We start from the raw sequence: 27,082 nt of genomic DNA, 5'->3' as shown, positions 1-27,082 counted from the left end.
TATATAAGATTTAAAAAAACAGAGGCTAATTTAAAATTCTGGGGTTTAAAATATATTTCTAATTATATTTTGGATTTAATTCTTTTAACAAGATGAAAGGCAGGCAGCACAAATTTTTGGCTGGATTCAAACATTAGTTTGGAGCAAATTAACTTCTTGAAACACGTTCCAAATGGTCATGTGCAGGTTGCTGCTGAATGGTGCATAATCTGGGCTTTGGGACAAATATTTAGTTGTGTTTTGTAGGTAATGAGTTGTCCTTTTGAATAGAAAATATTGTGAACTAATTAGTTCAGTTCATGGCTTGAAGGTGATTTTTTTTTTGAATCTCCACAGCTGCCTCTGCTTGATTCTACAGTATACATTAGCTAGAAATTTCAGTTGACACTAGTACAGGAAATTTACTCAAAATTGTGTCAGGGATTTGAAAAATCATTGACATTAATTAGACTCCTGTTATTTGAAAGAGGTGAATGAATGGCAAGGGAAGAAGAGGACTGTGTAGAGCTGCGCTCATAGCAGGTCAAGCATTAGGTTTAATTCTTCTTACCACAAGAGTCATAAGGCTCTTTCAAATGAAGAACACATTTTAAACCACAAAATGAGTGATAAAAGGTAATGTTAATGATTGCAGCATTAGTGGTATTTTATAAGAGGAAAAGGCTGTCACAGAGAAGTGCAATAGTGGTGAGTCTGTGCAGCAGTGTACGTACTATCGATAGTTTTCAGAACAGTGATGTGTCTGATTTGCCAAAAGAAAGCAGGAAAAGAAGAGCACTGAGATTCAAAGTGTCACTTTGGACGTAGTGGAAAAAAATGTATTATGTTTTAACTACAGCAGCCAGATTTAGGTCTGAACTTCAAGTGTGAAATAACTAGAGTTTCAGTGGTTTATCTCCTGTATCTTCACCTTGCTCTATCTTCCCAGGTTAGTACAGTTCCCTGGGAAACTCCAAATTTTTGGCGATGAGGGATTTTTATTAAACCAGACAGTCTTACAAGGAGAGGCTGAAGTTCCTCGGTTTATGCAGCCTGGAGAAGAGGAGGCGGAGGGGAGAGAGACCTCATGGTGGTCTGTGGCTTCCTGATGAGCCGGAGTGAAGGGACAGGCACCAATCTCCTCTCTTTGGTGATCAGTGATAGAGCCTGAGGGAATGGCATGAAGCTGCGACAGGAAGTTCAGGTTGGATATTAGGAAGCGGTTCTTTACTGAGAGGGTGGTTGGGCACTGGAACAGGCTCCCCAGGGAACTGGGCACAGCACCACGCTTGACTGAGGTCAAGAAGTGTCTGGATGATGACCTCAGTCACATACTCTGACTTGGCTGACCCTGTGTGGAGCCAAGAGTTGGACATGTTGATCCTTATGGGTCCCTTCCAACTCAGAAAGTTCTGTGATTTTAGGAATTATTTGCAGACTCAGTTTCAGTTTCTTATTAAACAAATTATCATCTGTGAAGTATGGCCCTGTATTTTATAATGTATACATTAGTCCAAGTAGACCTGAAAAAGCAATAAAATACATATATACAACTCAAGGAAGTTACTTTCTTGGCCCCGTGTGTGCAAACTTGGTCTGCTTATGAACGCTCATATCAGCTTTACAGAAGGAGGAAGGATGTCCTTGTCCTTGTTGCAGAGTCAGAGTGTTGGGAATCAGGTGGCAGAGTTCTTGTTCCTGGATCAGCTTCAAACTTTAACTGTGAACATGTATTATCTCCATATTTAAGACCAGATTTTTTTTTTTTTCCTGGGAGGGACTTGTGTAATCTTTCTGTGTAGGATATGCATCATGCAGTAGTGCAAGAGCGACTATGCTATTGCACACTGTTGCACATACACAGATAAATTCCTTTTTACGGGTTATTTCATTTTCCTTGTGCAACAGCCACAAAGCCAGCTTCTAGAGCTAGTTTAGGTTGAATTCCACCCTACGCCCCCCCCCGCCCCAAAAACCAAAAATAATTAAAAATAAACAAACTCCTGTTAATAGATTTGTTCCATGGAACATCCTGTTTATTTTCTTGTGATGGTATGTGGTAAATGACATGTTGTTGTAATATGTCTTTGAATGAAGAAAAAAAGAGGGGGAGGATAAGGTACCATGTTAATTACCGCTCTTGGAACCCTATCATTTTGTATTTATGGGCTTTGTAAAACTGTACCAATGCACCTTAAATTTTGCATTAACTTTGTGGAGCCCTTTAGTTCCTGTATATACTGTGTTAATAACACTTTAGTTTGAGCTTTTCCAGGAGACCAGCTTGGATACATATATTAATTATAGCAAATCCACTGGTACTGGAGACTATTACAATGCCATCCTTGATGCAGTTTGTGTGAATTAATTTATTTAAGCACTAAAAAGCCCTTGCCACTATTAGTAGATTTCTTTTTTCAGGTAAGTTTGTTCTATAGCATGTCTTTTTTAGTCTAGCAGGTTACAAGCTGTGAAGCCTTTTTTATGGCTGAGTTCTATTTCTCACCTGCTTGCTCATTCAGCGTTCGGCTCTGATTAATGGTCTACGACCGGTCTGTTCTAATGTTAAATGAAAAAAACATTCCAGCGACTGTGGCATTTGGTGATAAGTAGTTAGACGAAAGAGAAGATGTACTGTGCCTCCCTTGGCTTCAGAGTTATGATTAGATTCAGCTCAGCCTGCAGAATGCTACTGCTGCTCTACTGTAGTGAGAGAGCGACTTGTATCAAAACAGCATGTGTTGCTGCTTATCTTGCATTGTACACGGCAATGTTCTAAGTACACTGGACGTACATACCAAGTAGTATGGTCGGTTGGTTGGGTTTTTACTTCCTTTTTTTTCCCCCTAGACTTACTAAGGTGGGAAAGGGTGTGGAATGAGTCTTTCTGCACACCAAGCCCTTGTAGGACTTGCAGAAAGCGTTAAAAACCATAGATTTTTTTTTTTAAATGCTCATTTATATTTTGCAGAAGCATTCATTCAAGCCCTCAGACAAGTAGTTTTTTTAGGGTTCATACGCAGTCATCCTTTTGCTGAAACACAACAATGCCACTGGTTGAACTCACAGTGCATTTTAGAGCAATCACTTCCCCCGAGCACACCGTGGCTTTGCTCTGCAATGCATGCATTGGAAATTCAGAGCGTGTATTTTTAGTGTTTCAAATGGATGAAAAAGACATGGGGTGGACTATGCTAATGTTCCATAAAGCACAGGCTATAAGATTTAGGCATTAATTATTGCTTGAGAAAATATACATATTTAAGATAAAGCAAGGTGTCTTGATTTTAAAATAACCAAAAATAAATGATTGATAAAGAATTTGTTAAAAGTGAAGGTGCAATGCTCCAGTTGTTAGTGGCATAATGCACTTTTTTACTAGGACACAATTAAAAATAGCAAGGATCAGGTTGAAGTTTAAAGTGATTTCTAGTTAAATGCCTAGATATCTGCAAGAATTAATCTTTAAGAGCACTGAGCTTTTTTATTTTTTTCCTTGCAAGTTAACTGATTCAGCAAACCATATTTTATTAAGGATAAACAAATGTAATATAAGGGCTAATTCCTTAAGTATAACAGATAGACTTTTGTAGTCCTCTTTGGGAGCGGGGAACAATCAGCTGGCCTGGCTGCAGCCTTGCCAAAGTAAGACATTCCTTACTTTTGGGAACTGTGGAGTTCTGCGATGCCACAAGGTCCAATTCAAGTTGCCACAGCTTTGGGGCTGCTACCTGAGCTTCTGCTCCTCTACCAGATGTTGCAGTTTCTTGCTCTGCTTGCTATGCCGCTTCATTCCTCTGCTCACCACCACTACTGCTCTTCATTTTTAGCTGCCCTGCCTCCGCACTGTGTCTTTTAGCAGCACTTTCTATTGTTCCAGCTTTTAAGAAGAGCACATGAAGCACTACTACTTTTCTCCCCAGGAAATATTCTTTCTTATCTGCCTCCTACCCAGTGTGGGATTGCTTCTTCTTGAAGGATGGGGGAACACATCACTGCTGTGGCTATAGCTCTCATTTCTATGTTAGCAACAAGTTCCTATCATTTTTCTCTCATATGAATGATAAAAGCAATCCTCTAAAGATCCAACTACTGTACAATATGAATGCACTCTGTTAATATTTTTAAGGAGCACATTCTTTCTGTTTTTCTGTTGGTTTGGCGTTTGGGTGGGGTTTTTTCAGTTCTGGATGCAAACAGTCAGTGAAATAATAAAGTTATAACTTTTTCTCAATTTCCTCCCAAACTATGCTATTTGTATAGTCTTCCCTGAAGAGGGAGGCAGTCTAATTCATATTTCTCCTGCCAACCATCATAGATCATAGGCTCACATAATCTCCTGTGTTGGAAGGCACCCATAAGAATCATCGAGTCCAACTCCTGGCTCCACACAGGCCAGCCAAGTCAGAGCATGGGACTGAGCACATCTTCCAGACACTTCTTGAACTCAGCCAAGCTCAGTTCCGTGACCACTTCCCTGGGGAGCCTGTTCCAGTGCCCAAACACCCTCTCAGTAAAGAGCCTCTTCCTAAAATCCAACCTGAACCCTTGTTTCTACTGCTACTGTAGTAAATGTCTTGAAAGGAGAAAGCCTCATATTTGGCCCCATTAACAATCCTGTACCACTTATGGAGGACTGTATGGTCCTTGTAAGAAATACTGTACGTGCTACTAGCACTTGAAAGGTAATAAAATAGTAGGAATTTTAATACTTCGTACTGGAAAACTGGAGTGAATTTGGATTGTTTGTTTTCTGTAGTAGTTTGATATTGAAACAGTATTCTATTTACAAAGAAATTATTTATTCTTGCTTTAAAATGTATTGCTTGGGATTTACTTCACAGGATTTTTATTTTACTCCATGGCATAAGTAAAATTTGATTACATCTGTGCATGTAATACTAAGGAAAAGCTTTTATATTGCATCAAAACTTGACAGAATATTGTAAATCATACTACAAAAGCTTTCCAAGCTGTTTCCAGATAGAATAAAAAAAAGGCAATTTTGATCCATCGATGTAAAATCAATTAAATTGTTTTCCTATAAATTAGGCTTGTGAAGTTTTACGGTTAGTTGGATACTCTGAGAAGTTTGGGAAAAGCAGAACAGACTCATGGTAAATATACTTCAGTTTCTGCTGCAAGTTTTTTTGACTTTGAAGAAAAATATAAATCCAGCAATTTAAGCTTAGTCCTATTTCTCATAGAGTTCACAGAAATATAAGATCAAGATGAACTTCACTATATGACCAGAGTGGTGTCATTAACCTCTCTGAGGCACAGTATCATCCACAATTCCCTGGATTGCCTATTCCATCGTTTCACTACTTTTATCATTAGAAATATGTTCTTATTTTCTATCTAAAAAGCCATTGTATACATACATGCACACAGCTATACACACATTTTTTAGGAATTTGATAGTCCTCTTTGATATGAAGGCAATTACTTTCATATGAAGCATATGCAGATTTAAGTTTCTCACTCCATAACGAGTCAGCAAGGAATATTCCTTCATGCATTTCTTGGCCTAAAATCTCCCTGGGTTTTAGTGGAAATGAATATAATCTTGCAAAACCACAAAAAGGCATTTTTTCAGAGCAAGTGGTTCTTTCCTATGAAAGGATTTGATAAAATAACTTCCTGTCCCTCCTTTTTTTTCTCAAAGACTAGCCTGTAGAAATCCCTGACATAACTTTTGAACTAATTTTAGATTAAAAGTGTTCACCCACATGTCTTCTAAAGGTTCAAAAATGCAAAATTTGCTGATAGGATGAGAACTCCACCAAGTGTAGGTAGTCTAAAAGAATCCAAGATATTTACTGTCAAAAAAAAAAAAAAAATCCACCAAAAAAAAACCCAAATCCTATTTTTGCATTTATTGAAACACCTCACTGTTCAAGATAATTTAACCAGTATTTTAGCAACCGACCCTGTCTGTGAGGATAAGGAAAAATAAAGAAGAGTATTATGATGTTTGCACTCAAATGGAATTTCATTTACTAAAAAGCCGAATGTGGTGGCAGTCTCCATTGATAATCTGTTCTTTTTAGTCAGAAAATATGAGTCCATCTCCACAGTGCAAAATGTCAAGCTTTTTTACAGCAGTGCATTAGGGAAATTCAGAAATGATGTGAAAGATACTAGAAATTGATTCAAACACAGTTTTTTGCCCTCTGACTTGGCCAGCTGCACTTTGACTCTCATATCAGAGAGCATAAAAGGGTATTGTGTAGAAGTTTCTGTTGCAAGAAGGTGGACAATGACGTCTAACTCATTCTTTTTATTCAGTGCATGATCTTTATTTCCACTCTTACGCTCTTTTTTTGTTGGGTTTTTTTTTTGGGTTGGTTGACTTGTGACTGGATTCATTTTGAATTTCTGTTTCTTTGTCTACCCTTACTAAGAAATACAATCACTCTCCTCCCATGGGACTTCAGTGCTGTATTGAAATACTGCTCTAGGCTCAGATTAGATAACTGTTCTCCCCATGAGAATTTTCATGAGAGAAGATGAGCTCTGGGTTTATGTGATGTGCACAGACAACGTTGCACTGTAGACTGGATGGAATATTAGGGGTAGTAGACAAAATTCCTAACATACTTTGAAAAAAAGACACAATTATCCAATGTGATGAGATGTACTGTAAGTAAGAAGACTTTTGTTTGTTTGTTTGTTTATGTGTTAAACTCTTTTTACTTAGCAAATCATTTAGCACATAGAGAGCTCTTATTCTCTAATACAAATCTTACTATGTTAAAATATGTTTGAATGCTTGAATTAAAGGGTATGCCTCAATAACTTTGAGAATTATAGTCTTGACTTGGTGTGACTGTGAAGTCTTGCCTGAGTAAACTAGTAGCAGTGATTATAAAGACTGATAATTCAGATGTATACACAGGTCTTACAGATACTGAGTGGCTTATGTTCTTTTCCACTTAGTTTCCCATGTTAAAGATGTCAAGAAATTGCTTAACTTTCTTTAACTTACACTCTTTTTACCACGCCTATTGAATTATAAATAATATTCATCTGAATTATGAAAGAAAACCCCAAAAACAAAACTCAAATGACCTTGAAATGAGAACCTGTTGCAATGTATTTTGTCATTTACAACATTAAGTAAGGTCCTATATCCATTGCATACAGAAGTAGAGCAGAACCCTGTAGCTGCATGTTCAAATTGATTTGCAGCCCATAAATTTTGCCAGCAATACCCCTGTTCTCTTTAACCTGTCAACTAAACCAATGCAGCTGGTCCAGAGCCATTATCCTACTATTACACATTTGTACAGTACAGAGAATATTTTGTTTATTGTCATGTCTCTCTCTAATCCTCTTCCCTTCATGCCTAAACAAAAGGGTTTATTCTCCTTCTGCTGTATCTGTATTTGATATCAGCAGAAGATGCTTTAACTGAGGTCTCCTTGAATTATCACTTTCACAAATTGTAAAGCATCAGACTTAAACCTTTAGAGCTAGGTGTGGAGCATATTGTTTCCTGGGAGACAGTAGCATTCCTGAGTGGGCCTAAAAAAGCCTTATAGAGCACTCAATCTTTTGATAAGCCAGTACTTCATCCGGATAGTTATAATATATTTTTCATTTTTTAATCTAAATATCAATGGTGAAACATTTTGGGATGGTGTATTAAAGCACTTACAATAATATGATACTAAGTAATATAGAAATTTCAGTTCCAAACCCATCGTGTTTTAAGAAGAAAAAAAACATTAGCGTATTATCAGAACATTGCTTACATTGGGGACTGAGTTAAAAATCAGTGTAATACCCTAGTAATCACAAAGGTTAGACAGCACTGTATGAATTAAACAGTGATTTTAGGGTTCCCACACAATGGAGCATTCTGAAGGGGTTTTGGGCCCAGATTGAATATATGTGATAATCTCATGCTTTTGGGTTCTTACTCTTCTTTCCCTCCTCCTTTAAAAATCAAAATCAAACAGAACTAAAACTGTTTGTCCTTAGTTTCTGGGGTTATTTACACTGCAGTTATGAATCAGCCTCAGAGAGGATTAGTATCAAGTCTTAGTGCTGGTTTGGTTTTATCCATCCCTATTTTTTTTTTTTTGCTGAGCTGCCCTTTAAACCCAAAGAAGCCAAAAATTCACCACTGGGTTTTTTCACTATGCTCCCTACAATAGTTTATAGCCCTGATGCACTTTGTGGATTGCTATTTAGCCTTCAGGCGGAATAAACAGTATAGGGGGGCTTGTATCTGTCTTATCGCTGGCTTGAAATAGCCTTCGGTAGTCAGTAAAAGGACATCAAACCCCTCCATGCTCTTTTTCACCAGAATTTTACAGTTCTTGCATTGTGAAATTTGCCCTTGTCACCCTAGCATTTTAGGTAAACTTTTGGGTAGTCCAGCTCCAAACCATTGTGGAGTTATAGCAATTTCCATCAGTCGTCTAGGAAAGCAAATCAGTGACAGCAGAGTTTTAATGTTCTAGTAATGATTTCTAATGCTCAGAAGACTCATACATGGCAGTTTTCTGCACAAAGGGAACCATCAGGCCTAATGATTATCCAAAAGTTCTATTTGTTTTTCTTTAAATGCTTATGACCTAAGCTCTCTATTTCTCTCCTTCCAAGATCACTCACAAGAAATGTGTCTCTTTAGAGAACTTTTAGCCAAACTGCTTTCAGCTGGCTCTGGTAGATGACCATCTGATTCCTATTTAACAAGGAGAAGGAGTTGCAGGGTGAGGGAGTAAGTCAACAAGAAAGCTGGGAGAGAAATATAAATAGGATTCATTAAAACCCACAAGCTCATGGCTTCAGTGCTCTGGGTATGTATTTTAATATAGTGTTAGTAAGGAGTCATGTTTCAAAACATCTAGTGTACCTCATGGCACAAGTGACTGTAAGTGCAAAAGCAATTTGGATACTGCAGTTGGTCAAATACTTCTGCAGCACGATAAGAGAAAGTTCAGCCTGTTCCCAAGTTACTCTAGATAACAACCGTATCTATTCTTATGGCTTATGCACAGTGATGGTGTTCCATATGCAGCAAGGAAGAGTGGAGGAATTAACTTTAAAAGTACTTAAGTTTCAGTAGCAGGGGACAATATGGAGAAACTGTAGCACTATGAAAAATACTAATCTCCTGCACAGGCAAATGGGCTCTTTCAATAAAAGCAAAGCAAAGAATCCATCTTTATTCATACAGGGTGAATAGCTGGAGTATATAGAATTGCATTGTAAGCATCGATTAGCAATAGTATGTCTTATCATATAAGATTTTATTCTGGAATTTCCATTACCTTAGTAACTACCTAGATAAATCTCTTATTAAAAACCGCTTAAAATAGTTAGTTTGGTTCTACTTAGAACATGGAATCATTTAGACTGGAAAAGATCTTTAAGATAATCAAGTCCAACCATTAACCAAGCACTGCCAAGTCCACCACTAATCCATGTCCCTAAGTGCCACATCTACATGTGCTGGAAGAAAGGAGCTAAAATTTCTGTATCTTGGGGGTTGGATGACATCAGCTTATTGTTACTGTATTATGTAACAGATTTGATATAATTGAACTATTGAATTTTAAATAGTACTCTTACTCATCAGCTGCTTCTTTTATATTGTAGTTCCTCCCCATCTTTAGTATGAAAGCATAAAAATTCACATAAAATCATAGTCTGATTTTAAATTATGTTAGAGAGGGTGATGTGCATTTGGGGATGTTTGAAAATAAAAATGCCAAGATACCTGTTAGTAATGAAATAGTGTAAACAAACTCTGTTTCATAATAGTCTTTTATCTGAAAAAAAAATCTAAAATCGAGTAAGTACAGCATCTTTAATTGCATATTCTGTCTTTTTAATGTTTTGTGTGTGTTCAATATGAAGTAGAGCACTGTCAGAGGCTTAGGAGCTTTAAGGATAGCACTGAGTGTTTCCCTCAGCTGGCAGTTGCTTTCCCCTTCATCAGCTCCTGCAGCTGCCCCTGATTAGCTGAGGATTGGGTGGCCTTGGTCACTTATTAAATCCACCTGGGAAGTTGATTAATTTCCTCTAAAAAAGCTTAGGTAAAGGAGGGCATTTTCTTGTGAGTGGTCTGGAGGGATCTCTATCCTATCGGGGTTTTGAGCCGATCAATTAGATGTAGAGGAAAGTATATCTTCTTGAGAACCTGAGGAGGTATGAAGGGCTTAGAAACTTTGAAGAGTTCATCTGCTGCAAGATTGAGAAGGATAAAAATAGTTGAGGAGAACTGTAGGCTTTTATGTTCTGCTTTTCTTTGAAGTGTTTTTGTTTGTTCTCTGCTCTCTGACTGGAAGAGATAGAGGAATAGTTGCCTGAGGTAGGTACTAAGCAATCCAAGTGACAAATGCTGAAAACCAATTTGGGAATAAAAAGCTGGAATAGAAAGACTGTGCTCTGCCAGGGAATGAGCAGATGATTTCTCTGGGGAACTGAAGTGACCGGTTTCTGAAACCAAATCAACAGTGTTGCGATGTTAGAAGGACTGAGTACATCTGGCTGGTCTCTTGAAGTGCAGGGTTGTTCAAGGAGCCTAGAGCGAAACACTTGCTTTCCTTACCATTTGTTCAGGAAAGTTGGACACCCAAAATTTCCGTGCTAAAGTTGTTTCTGAAGGAGTGTAAGGGGGGTGGGAGGCTTTGCCTGCTAAAAGGCAGAGTAACTGAGTAATTAGGTTCCTCGTATCAGTCAAATAGAGTATTGCTGGAAGTGATTGATTTCCTCACAATTATTCTATGAGAACTTGATTCTGATGCAAAATGTTCTTATTCAACTGAATTTACAATTCAGATTTTAAATATAAATGGCTTATATTGATCATGTATCTATAAATGGCTCATAGCTGGTTGTGTCCCTGGAAAGAAGGGAAACTAGATGAATGGGGTAAGTTCTGAGGGACTTCTGAGTCCCATACTTTGTACATGCTTCATATTTCTGTATTGAAAGTAACAGGAGTGTTGCTAATGACACTGCAAGAGAGCCCTTAGAGTTGTTCCAGACCAAATGTACTAATCGAGTCCAGTCTAGCTTATTTCTGTCTTTGTAGTCTGTTCTATGCTATCAATTTGAGGAAAGCAATTGTTTTGTTTGATTGTAGGGAAAGGTGAACATGGAAAGCCATATCCTCTTACAGAGGAAGACCATGATGATTCTGCTTATAGGGAAAATGGCTTCAACATATTTGTTAGCAACAATATAGCACTGGAGCGATCCCTGCCAGACATTCGACATCCTAAGTAAGTAAATTGTTTCCTGGACTACTTGATTCTAAGTTTTTATCTCTGTATATATCTAAATAACTTGTTTTTCTGGAAGGTCAAGCATGAATCCTCAGCCAACAGTAAGTGACCATTTCATTAAAAAGAAAAATTTATCACTGTTGTTAAATCATTTACTCTGTCTTTTAAAATGACCTGTCATTTTATTAGTAACATGTTTAAGGCTATAGATAGCCTCTTTTAATTACTTAATGATTTTCATGGCATTTCTAGGTAGTGATTTTTTTAGGCAATGATAAATAACATTTCACATGGGTTTTGAGGTTCTAATTTGATAAAAGCTGCAGATCTTTGGACTGGGGTGGGGGGGGTGAGGACAGGGGGAACTGCAGAGAACAATTACTAAGTGCAATGGGACGCTGTTGCATTTAGTTTCCCTTTGTGGTTTTATAAGTTGGCCTTGTGGCAATTTGTTGTCCACACAGTGAATGACATTTCTGTGCATGTCCCCTGAAGCAGTGTCAGTGATGTGCTGTCAGAAGTGGTGTATTAGAAACAAATCGGTGCTATACCAGCCTTTGTCTACCCCCTTACCCCTGCACCAATCCTTTAGTGACTTTCAGCTAAGCATCTTATGTGGGAAACTTGAACCCTTAGGTATCTGCCTAATTTTCATGTTCCAATTCAGTCAGGTTCCTGTGGCTTTCACTGAAGTCCTGTATAGTTGATGTATTGCTAATGTCCAGAGAGAACTGACTTGCATCACGTCCTTCTAACCTTCTTCACATTAAACACAAGTAGTCCATTAGTTGCCCATATCTTCTAAATGTAAAGATAAAAAAAGTTCTTGCACTAAATTTGCTTACTAAGTAGTACATTGATTAATGAGACAAAGCCGGGCCTTATACTTCTCATGGTTACGCCTTGAAGCAAGTCTGTCTTGAACTTCCAGGACAAATGGAAGTCAGACAATGCTTTCTGCTATTGTCAGGAGGAAAAAGAATCTCTCAGCTGCTGTCTGTTAAGTATGATGCAGGCCAGTCTCAAGCTGCACTTCACCTTCTGAAATATATCCCCTCTTCAGAAGTGTGTGTGGAAAGTTAAGTGTTTCATACCTCGTAATGGTGTTTTCAAAGAAACTTTATATAATATATACTAAAAAATACAAAACTTACATGCTAGAAAAAGGAGTTCTTATTGAAATAAAATTAGAGTAGGCAATTCAAGTAAGATATAGGAGGCAAGATCTAGTTTGGTCAGCTTCTCTCAGTATAATAACAGGTTTTTACTTTGTAGAGCTTCCAGCTGCCCTTCAGCCTTTAACTATCTTCTTTTGCATGTTTGGTTTTCTGGGAAGTATGCAAAGCCAGCAGTTAACCAGAATTTGCACTTTCTAATCCCACTGAGCTTTCTACTCCTTAGTCTTTTTGGAAGTTGGGCTTGGGATTTGCAAGGTACGTTTTATGGGAGGGGGATGGGTGGAATTCAACAAATTCTTAGATGACTGAGCTCTGAGAAATTCAGGGTTTACATTTTCTAATAATTTTTTATTTTCCTTTGAGTGATGTACTTAAAGCAATTCAGCTGAAAGTCACCTGAAGTGGAAGGCAACTTTAGTTTTGAGTGATATTGAAAGCTGGCAGTGGAATTACTATTTAAGAGTTAGAAGTTCTGTACCAATATGCAAAATATGTGTCCCATGCCACTGCCTGTAGTCTGGAATACAACAAACCTGCTAAAGCTAGAAAACATACTGGCAGTATTTTTGTATATTGCAGAGAGTCAAATGGTACTTATTCTAATTGCTTAATATAGCAGTTACCATTAATCCTTCACTCTTCAACATCATTAAATATTCTGCCATCCATACCAGGTTGCTTTTTTTTCAAACTAACAAATCTGATTCACATTTTGAATGCTGTTCAAAATGTGGTTTTAACGAGGCTTCAGGGAATGATTGCAATCTTTTAGTCTGAACAGTGGGTATAAGTTTTGCGTTATATCCTGTTTCAAATTCTTAAGTCCTTGTAAATTAGAGCTTTCAAATTATTTAGCTTTTCATTATTAAAACAATGGATTCAAGTGTTGTGGTTTTGCCCCAGCTGAGAGCCAAGTGTCATGCAGTCGCTTGCTCTTTAAAATGGAGTTGGGGGGGTAGAGGGAAGGGAAAGGGGGAAAAAAAAAAACAAAACCAAGGACCCAAAGCCTTGTAGGTTGGGATAAGGATAGTTTACTAAAATAGCAGAAAGATATAACAAAATATAGCAAAAATATATGAAACTGGTGATACACAATGCAGTTTCTCACCAAACCTCACAACTCAGGCTGTGCAGCCCAGAGCTGTCCCAAAAAAACAGATCGTCCCCAGAACCACACGTCCTGGAGCTCCCTGCTCCTTCTCCAACCAGTCCCCCTTTATGCTGAGCATGATGTAATTGGCATGGAATACCCCCTTTGGCCAGTTCAGGTCATCTGTCCTGGCTGTGTTCCCTCCCTTCTCATTAGTAGGGAAATATGAACAAGTGAAAAGTCCTTGATTGCTTGGCAACAACTAGAAACATCAGGGTGCTATCAGCACTGCTCTCATCCTAACTCCCAAAAATGGCACTCCATCCACTATTAGAAAAGAAATTAACTCCATCCTAGCTGAAACCAGGACATCAAGTTAATTTCTGACACCAATAGAGTTGTGAGAATTGATATTTAAAGTCTTAGGTTTTGGTATATTTGTGTAGTTTGATTTCAACAAGTCTCCTTTTATCTGCAGTTTCTAGATTAGTTATTGGTAATTCATGTAGTCACAGATCAGATAAACAAATCCTTGTTGGCTTCCCTGAATAACCTATCACAAATCTCATCCTTTTTAGGTTTTCATGGGAGCAGATGGATTCTTTTTGCACTGAAATTCTTAATGTTGACATGTTACATGAAGGGTATTGAACCTGATTTTTGTGATGTCCAGTTTTTAACCTGTGTAGGCTGGGGTCGGCATTTCCAAGCATTGACTGCTGGTCTTCTGTTGCTGTGCGAAGTGGTGGCCCTTCACAGTCATTCCCAGCAGTGCCCCATTTCAGAAGTCTGAGCTATGCTCATTTTTCCTACACATTCAATTTTTCATGCCTCCAGAAGAAATGCATTTTCATATTCAAAGAAATGTGAACGTTTATCTAAAGTCTGTGAGATCTTCTGTCTTGAACATTAATGAGTTTTCTTTCTTAATAATAAAAAAGCAAATTTCACTCTACCTGTTTTGCATAACTGAAACTCTCCAACTCTTCCTCCTTATCAGTAGGAGAAGCTGAGAGAATGCCTGAACAGTTCTCTCTCAAAATATTTGAATGCAGTATGGTTGCTGTCCATTGTATTTTTGAGAGGCTAAAATGTGATGGTGTTTCACGGGAGGGGACAGGGCTGTTGGGGTTTTTTTTGTCTGTGTTTTTATATGTCTTTGGAATATTAACCCTTAATTATGTTTTAGTAAACTTTGCAGCAAGACTAGAATTACCAGACTAAGATGGGAAAGGGATATATTATGTAAATATTATAGCTAGCTGTTCAGTCATAGAATCATAGAATACACTGAGTTGGAAGGATCATCAGGTCCAATGTAGCAGTTAATATCTGAATCGTCTAAATATTTTCAGTTATTGCATTGAACGTCTTTCATTACTTTCTGTAAATACTCTGCACTTGCCAGTTCTTCTGATCTTAAAGGCAGGCCGTGTTGTCCTGCTTCAAGAATCTAAAAGAAAAATTATTTAATCTAAGTATGTTGAAATTCTCAATATTTAATAAGGGTCATGGAGGCAATTAGTTGTTTGGATCAATCGTCTGTTGAATTTTTTATTATATGTTGGAAGAAGCTAGGAGAGTAGTAGGCTTCTTCCTAGTTCTCATTCACTCTGAGAGATCAGAAATGTCTTTGCACACACGTGTATGCTGCGTTTCTCTGTACTTCTGTTTTCCAGTTGCCTTAACCTCACCTGGCTGCAGAGCCACTGATGAAAGTCAAATTGTGCTTCGAGTGGGGTAGTGAAAAACCTGAGTGGTATTACTCTGGCTGCTTTTCACAGTATTTTCTGTAGTTACCGAATAATGTAGTGAAGGTGGAAAGTAATGTAGCTTAAAACACCATGTCCCCTTTTCCAAGCCTCACCAGAATGTTCTCTGCAATTGCTTCAGGGCATCTCATTCATAGTGCAGGTCCTCAAAACAGGATCAGGAATATTTTATACTCAAGAAAACTTGTGGCCTTCTGTCTCTGTCATGCCTGCTGTCAGTTCCTCTGCAGGATATGTACTGATAGTAACAAATAGCATGAAATAATTCCCAAGTGCTTCCTGGCTGCTTTGTGTGTCTCTCTTTACTGCAGCAGCAGCTGAAAGTGGTTTAAGATTGATGATTCCCCTTGTGTCCTCTGGTGAGGAGCAGGCTGCAGTGTTTAATAGGCCAGTGAGGAGTGTCCAAGCCTGATGGGTCTGTTCTGTTTACTGAAAAGAACTTGATTTAAAAAATAAGCTGTTTATACAAGTAGAGGAAAGTATTTCTCGTGTGTTCAGGTGCCTTGCGTGTTACCTAGAGTCTGGTAAAACCTCCCACACTGCTGAGGATATAGCAATGTGCACTAGACATAACTCTGAAATCTAAACTTAATAGAGAAAGGAATACTGAAGGGTATTTCCCCTCCAACCAGTTCTGTGCATCTGGGATACTCAAGTCTATTAGCATTTGGCAATCAAATAATCTAATACTAAAACTGGAAAGTAATGGTAACTTCACCAAGATTTTTGAGAAACATGAAGTATTGCAGGGATCTGTCCATTCACAGCTCACAGGTGAAAGAGAAGAGAAGGCTCTAGGAAGACCAAATTGCAGCCCACCAACATGTAAAGGGGTCCTACAGGATAGTGGGAGAGGGGCTGTTCATCAGGGAGTGTAGTGACAGCACAAGGGGTAATGGCTTCAAACTGAAAGAGGCCCCAGGGTTAGATTAGGTATTAGGAAGAAATTCTTTACTATTAGGGGGGTGAGGCCGTGGCACAGGCTGCCCAAAGAGGTTGTAGAAACCCCTCCCTGGCAGTATTTAAGGCCAAGTCGGATGTGGCTTTGGGCACCCTGGTCTAGCAAAGGGTGTCCCTGCCCATGGCAGGGCATTGGAACTAGATGATCTTTTACGTCCCTTCCAACCCAAAACATTCTATGATGTTACATGCTGTTAACATAAGTTTTCTATAAAACTGATGTACAACTTTTTTTTCTTATATATCCATTCTTGCTTCCTTTCCAAGTATTATTTTTGTGCAGTTAGGCATGTATCTAGTGTGAAATTGTATAAGCCTGGATACTTCTAAGCAGCTCTAATATTAACAAAACATGGCAAGTGCCAGCAGTACATTCTCACTGGCAGCAGAATTAGCTGTTAAACCTCATATAGTAAGGACAGCAAACCTGTGTCAAGGCAGAATGAAACAGTACCTTTTATTTTGTCTGGCTTGATTACGAATACCCTTATCAAGCTCTAATTTTCCAAAGGCTGCACTGGCCACAAGATGTGGTAGCAGGCATGGGAACCTACTGATCATCCTTGCACCCATCATCCTGACAGCTGCACTTTCACAGAGCTTGCTCCCAGGTCTACCAACTGGGAATTTGGTGGTGTATACACTTGCCAGAATTAGCAATATCTTGCCCAATTTTTTCTCTTCTACATTGTGTATGGGAGATGATGTTGAGAGAGATGTGTGAGCCTGGTCACGTATTGCAGTGAACTGCAGTGGAGGAGAGACGTACGTAGATCACAGAAGGAATGTCTTAAAATACTTAGGCAAGCTGGACTCGGTATGTTCATGGGTCCTGATGGGATGTACCCAGGAATGCCAAAGGAATTGATGTAGTTTTAAAGCTGCTCTGAACTTGCGTTGAACAATCAGGTTGGAGAACAAGCAGGTTGAAGAGGTATCTGAGAACTGGTACAAAACTGGGAGGAGTGGCTGATGTGCCAGAGGATTCCTTAAAGCCTACAGACAGCTTTGGAGTGCAAGGGCAAGTGGGTAAAATGATAATTAGGGTTTCTGAAACAAAAGTTGAAGGGTAGCTGAACATCACAGATTGGATTGTTCCTGAAGTAGCGTGGTTAAAATATGCTTTGAGGTTACAAAAAACATGACATTATAATCCTGTTTCTTATCCTTCGGCCAGGAATATGGACCTAGACTCAAAATAGAGCTTTTTTTTTTTATTGATCTGCCTACTTTTTTAGAGACAGGTAAGTACGCTTGGTGCAAATGAATGCATTTTGAGTATATTGATATTTTTCTAATCTTCTCTCTCAAAAAAAAATGTTTTGGTGAGCATGTATATATTATATAAATTGGGATGCTTGCTGGCATTTTGGAATTCATAGGTAATAAAATACAGGGTTTAAGCTGAAATATAATTATAGTACTAAGATGCCTGCTGATGTAAGCTTGCTTGTGAGGGATTTGGAGATAATATAAAATTACTGCATACATTTGTTTCCCAGACCTAGATTTAATACATATAGGTGAGTAGATAAATTTCTTAAAGCATGTTAGAGCATGTTATTTTATTTTTGAAAGATCTTTCCATGAGTTACGATGGCTTTATGCATCACTATTTTCGGAAGCAAAGCTCTGCAAACGTGAACGTGCTTTGTGTCATAAGGCTTATCTGCCTCTTATGTTTTTCCCTTGGTTAGAGAAACCTTTTGGTTTGAAGGATGAAGTGAGGCAAGCTTACTGACTTTGATTTCTTTGAAGACATGCAGTGCTGCTGGAGAGATTTTCCATGACAGACCAAAATGATGCAATTTGAGATAAAGTATCAAGCACATAATCCAGCTCTATCAGCAGTGATGAAGTCCATACAGAGAGAAACCTAAATAAAGAACATAGGACTTTGCCTGTTTAGTTTCCAAGACAAGTTGGTTAGTGCATTTAATAGCAATAATGCAACCCTCTTCTAGTGTACAATTCAATTATTTTTTTCTCTCAGTTCTTTTTTTATAAAAAATCAATAATGTTTTGGAGAAGGCCTGTTTGTTCTAGTTGGGAGAAGTGTTGTGAAGTTTCTTGAGACCTGTACCCTGTAATGCCTGCTTGCTTCCCAGCTGTAAGCCGCTGTGAAAACAGAGATTACTTTCCCCTCCATCAGCTCACACCCAAGCTAATTTTACAGCCTTGTCAAATGGCAGCAGAAATTACTAGTTATCACTATTTTATCAGGCTCTGTTGACAAGGCTAGATTGGAACAGAAACACGGTGTGACTGAAGCTTGTTGCTGTAAATTGAATACTTTGACATGCTAAGACAATTACTATGTAAATCTTCACTGGAAAATGTTTTGTCCTGGTAGCTTTAGAGGGCTTGTCAGTAGCTGGGAGCCCAGTGGGTGCTGTAGTTCCTTTATTAAAGGGGAAGAAAAGGTCAGATCTCAGCTAAGAGAGCGTGTGCTAACAAAGCCAGTGGGGAAAAGAAAAAAAGGAAAAAGGAGGTTGAAAATCTCTTCCTGTTTTCCTCTTTCTCTGGCACTTCTTGTAATAGGAGAGAATTGGAGGAGGGCTACTTTTATGATCCAGAAACTGCCATTGTAGGCTACTACCTTGCTTCCTAAATGCAGCAAAGGGATGTCTGCAAGACATTTAACTTCTCCTGTGCTATTATCTATCAGAAAAGGCAGTTTACAAGGTTGTTGATGTGTCTAGAAGGCAGAGAGCCTGGTAACTGGCCAAGGCATTGCTATTGGCATTCCTTAATGTGCATAAAATACTGTTGTTGCTATATCCACAGGGTCAAACAAATCGCAGCTTTTATGAATCGGCTTTTGCTGTAAAGTGACTGAAATGGTGCCAGCCCTGCTCTCCCTTCTGATCGTTTTAGAAGCCCATTTTCTTTCATTTGCTTTTCTACAGAGGTGGTAGAGTTCTACATGTTTCTTTTAACAGCAAAGCTGTAAAGATGGGTAATTTTGCAGTTCTGCATCTTTTCTTCAGCTGCTATGATGGTGAACTTTTTTTCCTACTTATAAACTCATCAGGGAGTTACATAAAACTCTGCCTGTACCTTGAAGTAAAAGGATGCTATTCTTTATTTCTGCCTGGTAGAGGAGGCTAGCCTACCAAATGAAACTAATCGTTTTAGGACTCTTAGTGAATAACAAAGAAGTGTAATTGTAACTCCTTTTCACTACCTCTCTTTTGAGTGGTCCTCTTCTTGAGGGTTTTTTTTATTAGTGCCTGCTGCAAATACCTTCCAGGTGTTGCTGCACCAATTCTTTTTTTCTTCCTCGGGCAGGTTGGTATTTCAAGGAATAAACCTCTTGCTATTGCTTTAACTTTGCAAAAGTCTCTCTGCACCTTTGAAACTGACTCTAAAAGTGTTTTATTCAGGAACTTGATTTTGATACCTGTTCTATATCTTGAAGAAATAAATAAATAACTATTAAGTGTTTTAAAGCCAATTAGAGCATGTGATGGCGTATTGTTTTTATTAATAAGCCTTGAATTCCTGGAGCCAAGTGTGTGGCTCCAGGAACAAATTGTAGGAATAGCATGCCAAATATAAACCTGGTAGAAAATTCCATTTACAGTTATGCATATTTAACATTTTTCACTGTACGACTTATTTACAATAAACTCTATCTCTTTATGAAGAAGTTTGATTTCATAGTAGCCCTTTTTGGTCACTGTGCCAGCTGTGTATAATAAATGGTATAGTGCAGCTTTCCAAGTTCAGATTTTCAAAACAGCAATGAACTACTACTTTGAATCATATACAGGATTAGTACATAGTAATGAGTCCAATAAAAGGGAGAGAGGAAGGAGATTCTTTGGCTGGAAAGAGTGAAGAGGTATTTACTGCTTTCAAAATTAATTTGAAATGGTTCATACACTGGTAGAAAGGTCCCCTGTTTTGTTTTGTTTTTTTTTAAATACAGCCTCATCTGCAATTCTCTAAGGGACGAATTCAATGATGAAATGCTACTTTTTGCTAAGAAACATCAGATATTAAGGTCTGAAATATCATGGATAAAGACAAGATTGATCAAGGATAGCAATACTTGAAAGAAGAATTGATGGTTCATAACTTCGGATTCATGATAATAAACTTGAACATGTTTTAGTCTCTTTATTCAGCAAATTCCTAATTTGGTGCCAATTTTATCATACATGCATCCAGGAGTGTTAATGCCTATAAAATATTTTCCTGGCAAAGTCCAAATTGCTAAGGCTTTTCCTTAATTCTGAAGAATTATGTGAGGGAAATGCATAACTGTTTGCATGTTCTCCTCTTCCAATGTCCCTTTGTTCTGAACACTAATGTAGTAACTTCAGTAAGATGTGAGTAAATATCAGTAATACAGGTGTGAGCTACTTACCTAGCAGGATGACATATTTAATTGAATATTTATTCTCTTACCAGTGTGGGCATGATGTTGAGTATACATAGCCAGGGCTGATTACTGAGAACACTTTCATGGAAATTACTGTGATCAAAGCTGAAGAGAAAAAATCCATTTGGTGTACTAATTTCAGGTAGTTCTGTCCTCAATCCCAAAGGCAAAATTATCAAATTTCGTAGGAGGAATTTCTTCTGAGGCTTGGAGCATGTTTGTGCTAACATACATTAACATGAGGCATTTTATAATGCATACAGGACAGAGTTATCTGAGTGAATAACCAGCCTTTGTCTTCATTTAGCATTCAAATCAATCTTGTTATTGCAAAATTCTCGTAAATTATTTTAAATTCAGTCAAAAATGTCACTAGGGCAAAAACTGATCCTTATGGAAGCAAACTAAAAGCAGCAAATAATACCTTAGTATTACAAGTTGTTTTGAAAGACCTAGTAGCTGCACCCTTTTTTCAAGTCCCTACTGATTTTTTTTGTTTGTTTTCTTAATTCCTTAATCAGAATATGATGCAATTCCAGAGTTCTACAGTAATGTATTTGCCTTTATCAGTTACACTAGGATCTGGTAATTAAAAGGATAGTGTAAAGTAATGTTGATTGACATCAACTATGTTTACACTGTTTTCTATGCTGATTTACATCTTGGAGAAAACCCTTACTTGACTGTAACTGAACTGCTTATGTCTGCCTTGAATCTGCTCACCTTTTTTGAATATTGAATTTTAGGATTTATTTCCATATGTTTGTGGCTTTCCCAGTATTCCAAGCTTTAATGGAAGTCTGTATTTTATTCTGCCATTCCGACTATATCTGACTATTGCTTTCTGTGCACACGGTGCCCATATTCATTTAAAGTGTGCCACTAAGATGTAGTGTTTTCAGATGGAGGCTGACAATTGGAGTTCATGTCTGCAAGAACTATCATTTTCTGAATCGATGCAAGTTTCTCAAACTTTTCCACTGAAACTGTGAGGTTTTGGAAAATAAAATTATTTTGCTCATCAGTGTTTGAAATATTTCTCTCGGAAGTTAGTTTCATTTAACAAATACCATAATTCAGAAGATTTTAGCTAATGAGTATTAGTGCTCATTGAAACACTGTTAAATTTGGATGGTAGTGGTAATCTTTTGTTTGTGGCATTTCTGCTTTCTAAAGTAAAATTTACTTTAGTCTTTAATAAATTTTCATCACTGCATTCTTCAGGAAGTATGAAAGCCTTTTGAATTATAATTTCTCATTTGTTTGGATAATGAAGAATCTCACATTCAAAACATTCATTCCACAGGGTAGTTCAGCTATTAACCAAATTAATTTTAGAGGCTTGACAAAGTAAAATCAGGGCCTGTATTTTGCTTAGAAATTCTTAAAACACTGTTATTATGTTAGGATTATTTTGGTGAGCATGAAGTCTTCAAAGTATGGCTTCTTGGTAGCTGAAAAATAAAATATTCATTAAGAGGTATCTTAGAACGTCACAACCAGCATAAATGATAAAACCAGTTAGTTTGAAGCTGTGATCAAACTTTATCTCAGCACTTCTCAAAATGTACTCTTCGGACTTTTTGATAATGAGCTAGATTTGAAAGAACACTTATAAAAATCTTTGCTGACACAAAATTGTTGCATTTAATGGTAAAAATGTCTTTCTAATAGCTAATCTGATAATTTTGCTGATGCTTCTTGGTTTTTAAATATCATTCTCGTCAGTAAAACACAGATGACTTGACATACATAGATTTATCTAATACATTGCTTTATGCATTTACGCCTGTTATTGTTACATATAAAAACTGTTATCTTTTCTCCTTAATACATGAATCTGACATCTAGCTAGACTGGTTTATTCTATGTTGCAGACACCATTAAAAAATTTAACTATAATAGTAGCGTAGGACTGTGGACTGCACTCTGACCTAGTAATATGATATCTAGTTCTTTGATGAAAGAGAAAGACTTGGTTGTTATTTTGAAGACTAGCAATGGCTTCCAAGAGGCAAATTTTGTAGTCTCATCGCAGTCAGGTTATTTCTCAAAAAATCTGGTCAAATTCTCAAATTCATAAGTGAAACCTTAAATATAATCATCTTGCTTGGTTTTGTGTGCTTTTGTGTGTGTGTGTTGACTTAGTGTTTTGTGCAGTTGGGGAACTTACTAGTTTTTAACTCATGCTTACTAGGAGTTAAAAGCGTTAAAGGAAAATCCTTGCTTTCGGGAGCAGACAGAGAATTATATGCATGTGTAGTAGTTGTATTTGTTCTAGTCCAAGAAGCATCACTTCTCGGCAAACAGCTGGCAACAGTAGGTGGTGGTTTTGGTGGGTGATTTTCTTAATTTGCCCACTGGAACAGCTACATATTAATTATGGGCTTCCTTTGTTGTACTTCCTACAGATCAAAAAAACACATTTTACCTAATTCTTTTGCTGCAGTGGACTTTTCCTCCTAAAATGTTATCTTTCACTAGGTAAATGAGCAATGTTTTCTCCAGAAATTCACATTCCTTCAAAGTAGCTGTCCTTTTTTGAGTGGGCATATATGTTCTGTCTGCAAGCAGCTTATTAAAGAGCTTCAAAAAGTATTCTTTTTGCAAGTGTCTTGTCATTAAATTCATTGTCACCACATTTTAGGAAAAAAATCTCTAAATTACAATTTATTTTTTTTTTTAAGCGTCCAAAAACTTGATTGCTTATTCACAGCTACATAACAGTTAATATTTTGCAAGTACAACTGCAGTAGCTATGAGTGTTTACTATTTCTTTGGAACATTTCTTCAGTATGGTGGCTCTACAATAAATTGGTAAATATTGATTTCTAAGTGACATTTATAAAGTGGAAATGCAAACTAAGCTGTAAATATATGTAAATCAACATTATAACCTACAGCAGTATTTTATATGCATAGTTATTTTTTCTGAAAAATAGCAAAGATATCTGTACTCTTTTTATACCGACAAATGGCAAGTCTAAGCTGGTTGGTTGTTTTCTGTTGCTTTTGTTTGTTTATCACAAAGCTGACATGTTTCTGCTTGTGGGGTTACCTTTATCAGGGTGCGAGACTCTCTCTTGGGGACTGAGAAATTGTTCCGTTGCTTTGCCCCCAGTGCTGAAAATGCCACACCATGTTAACAACAGAGGAATGTGTCCCTTTTCCTGCTCCTTCAGTAGAACATGAAAGATGAGATTCTATCACTTTCAGCAACCTAAATGTTATTCATTCATGTTCTCAGCTATTAGGAGAAAGTGAATTGCCAAGGCCTTTATTTACTTTTCAAGAACAGGGGTTTTGCTCAAATACGTGAGCAAGTCAATATTGCAAATGGTAACGTTAAGCACTGACACTATTGGGATGCCCTTCAGTTAAGATGCCGAAGGTACACTGCTTTTCTTTCAGAAATGAAAGGTCACTTATATTTTCTTGCTTCTGTCAGTCTGCATCTTCAGAGTCATGTGCTGTTTCAGCTCTATGTTTGAATTGCAGCAATCGTTTTGTGTGTCTGGACGTGAAGTTGGAGTTGTACTTATGGAAGTTACTGTTTTGCATACTGTGAGCCCAGGTCAGGATAATGCTGAGTCGTTTCCTAGAGATTTTATCTTCATATGATGGGTTGCTTTTATAAGTTTGTTGTTTGGGTTTTTTCTGCTATGGACTATTAAAGGATCATTTAGGATTTGCTCTTCCTTCTCATTGTTTCAGAATTCTTTCTAAGAGGATTTGTTTTCTGAAAATAATGTTATAGATGGTATGTCCTCTGTCATTTTGCAGGAAGAAGTTTATAGTGAAGGAACAGAATCTCATTCCAGCCAGTGTACTTAAACTTTGTCGTTACTCAGATTTATTCTATGTTGTAAGCAATATAAATATTTTAAATGAACTAGTTATTATCACATGGAAGTACTGCTTGATTATACTGTTGGATTTTATGCCAGAAACCGTAATGGTTCAATGGCCCAAACAAATGGCACTATTTTCCAACTCAGTTTTTTCAGTATGCTTACACAATTTTCTTCTCCCTCCAGCTGTAAGCACAAGGTGTACTTGGAAAAGCTACCGAATACTAGCATAATTATCCCATTTCATAACGAAGGCTGGACTTCACTCTTGCGAACAATACACAGTATTATCAACCGTACTCCAGACAGCCTGATAGCAGAAATCATTCTTGTGGATGACTTCAGTGACAGAGGTAAGGCCTAGATGTTTTAACTTGAAATTTATAATGCAATGGGATCTAGAAACCAAAGGGAAGCAAAAACTGTGGGGATTGTAGGTGCTGGACTGCTTGCCTTGAAGGACTGTTTGATTGTTAGGTGGAATAAACGTGTAAAAGTGGCTTTTGTTTTACTTTACATGAATGCTGAAATTCACGTCAAAGGGAAGAGACTGAAATTCTGCAGATTTTAGTGTTTCAACATCTTTTCATTAGGCTTTGCTTTTCCTCAGAAAACCTGTTCATTTTGACCATTTTGGATGCAACTCATTAGATTTTAATCCTGGAATTTTATTGAGTTAGGCAGCTTGGTATATTGATACAAAGTAGCCTGATAGAAAAAGGAGACGGGAGTGGAATGTGAAAAAAAACTTTAAGGTAGTCAAAGTTTGTCATCTGTGTGTGGTAGAAAGAAGAAAACTGCACTCAGTTTAAGACCTTTGCCATCATTGCATCTTGAATGCACAGCAAGGAATGAATGCTTTACGTTCTTTAAATGAAATTTAACATTTCTTAGGTAAAATGAATTAGTAACAATGATATGGAACTGAGAAATACTTTGGGCTATTATTTCAAATTTCTGTACATTTCTTAGGACATCCAGCATGAAGGACTTCAAATTTTCTTTGGTGTTTGGGGCTGCTTTGTTTTGTTTCTGTTGACACATCAGTTGCTGGTGTGTATGTGAGCCTTGGTCTTAGTAGATTGATAGCAAAGGAGGGAACTGTGCTCTTTTCTAATGCTTTAAATAAAACCTTTATTTCAGCTAGGAACTTGTGGGAGCAGATTTCTGACCTACTATGTTGAGGAGCCCCTGCATGGAGAGGAATATCAGTATAGTGCTGCAGTGGAATCTTTTTTTTAAGATTTTTAGCTTGATATTTCAGGGGTTAGAAAGATTAATGCTGCACACATCTATCTTACTCTCTCATATCTGCCAGTTTAGTTGCAATATGTCCTTTGATGAACTACCTCTCTATCCATAATGCAATTTAAGAGAAATTGTAAAGTGAGTACAGTTCTGGCTATTTTATGTTTATAAAATCTAGACCAGGGATGAAAGGTTTCAAAGCAAAAAGTGTAAAGTAGCAACCCTTTTTTTTTCTTTTTTTTTCCTGCAGGCTAACAATTTCCTAGTAGTAAACAACTTACAGGGAAGTCTGTAAGCTGGTTTTATGAGGTGTCTGACAAGTAAAAACGCTGCTTATACTGAGAGCGCAGCTATTGAGGCTAACCTTGCTCAATGTGGTGACACTGTAGCATTTTTTTTAATGAAGCTGTTGTGCATAAGCATGTAAGCTGTTAATGTTTTAGAAAGTTCAACTACGTCCCAGTTACTGGAGAAAGAATTGATGCCAGTAAACAGTCAGTACTGTAACTTCTGTTGCTCTTCCCTGCCTGCCCTACCTTAGGTTCTGCTGCTGGCTGAAAATAAATATTTCGAGAGTAAGTATTACCTGTAAGATTGCTTCTTAATCCTGTAACACTATAAACATCTCCTAAATCTTTTTCATATCTGGTTATAGAAACCTAACCTTTCAGTGGAATAATTGGAAGAAGTGGTTCATGTAGCATGGAAATGCTTAACCTAAGTGTCTGGGTCAAAAATCTGATGGAAACCTATTAAGACTTTCATGGAGCTAGGCCTAGAACTCTTGTACCATTAAGATGATTTACTTATCTGTTGTTCTTTCTATTCTTAAAATAACAATTAAAATGTTTGGGGTTTTTGAATGGTTGCCATTTTTGAACTTTAGCATATTTGGTACTGTATGTCTGGAAGAGAAACACACATGAAAAATGTGCTGGCATCTCTGCTCTGCAGTAGCATTCAAGTCAGGCAAATCCTTTTGATGCATCTGAAACAGGTTAATTCTTATGTTTGTGGTCCTCTGAACCATACCTGACTGAGACACTATTACGCGTTCTTGTGCCCATTCTTTCTTTCATGAAGTCACCACGGGTAACACAGTTGGGTTATTTTATGTTGAAAAAATGTTGACTGATCCTTCCTGTCCCAGTTCATAAAATAATCATTATCTTTTTTACTAGTGATTGAAGATTCCTTTATTTACTGCTATCTGTCCTTCATACTTTAGTTGCTTTCTTTTTAGACTGATGAGAGCAGTAAAGTCGTGTGAAAGACACTAAAGACCAATTTGGATAAAAGTTAAATATAAGTGTGTTCATTTGCTAAAACTGAAAGAACCATTAAAAATCAAGTTTACTGTGGCGT

At 37.5% G+C, this 27,082-nt stretch overlaps 1 protein-coding gene across 1 annotated transcript in view; it reads left to right on the top strand.

Moving 5' to 3' along the window:
* GALNTL6 (polypeptide N-acetylgalactosaminyltransferase like 6) overlaps window positions 1-27,082 on the top strand; it is a gene marked incomplete at both ends in the record, with an annotated part of 462,129 nt that overhangs the window by 174,135 nt on the left and 260,912 nt on the right. Inside the window, 2 exons of the mRNA XM_084264175.1 lie at window positions 11,087-11,225; window positions 24,656-24,822. Coding sequence (XP_084120301.1) covers window positions 11,087-11,225; window positions 24,656-24,822 — 306 coding nt within the window. The remainder of the gene's footprint in view (window positions 1-11,086; window positions 11,226-24,655; window positions 24,823-27,082) is intronic.

This window comes from Gallinula chloropus (genome assembly GCF_964237585.1).
Source record: "Gallinula chloropus genome assembly, chromosome: 4".
In the NCBI taxonomy this organism is placed as follows: Eukaryota; Metazoa; Chordata; class Aves; order Gruiformes; family Rallidae; genus Gallinula; species Gallinula chloropus.
Note: the sequence above shows the minus strand (reverse complement) of the source record. Positions and strands in the feature narration are given on the sequence as shown.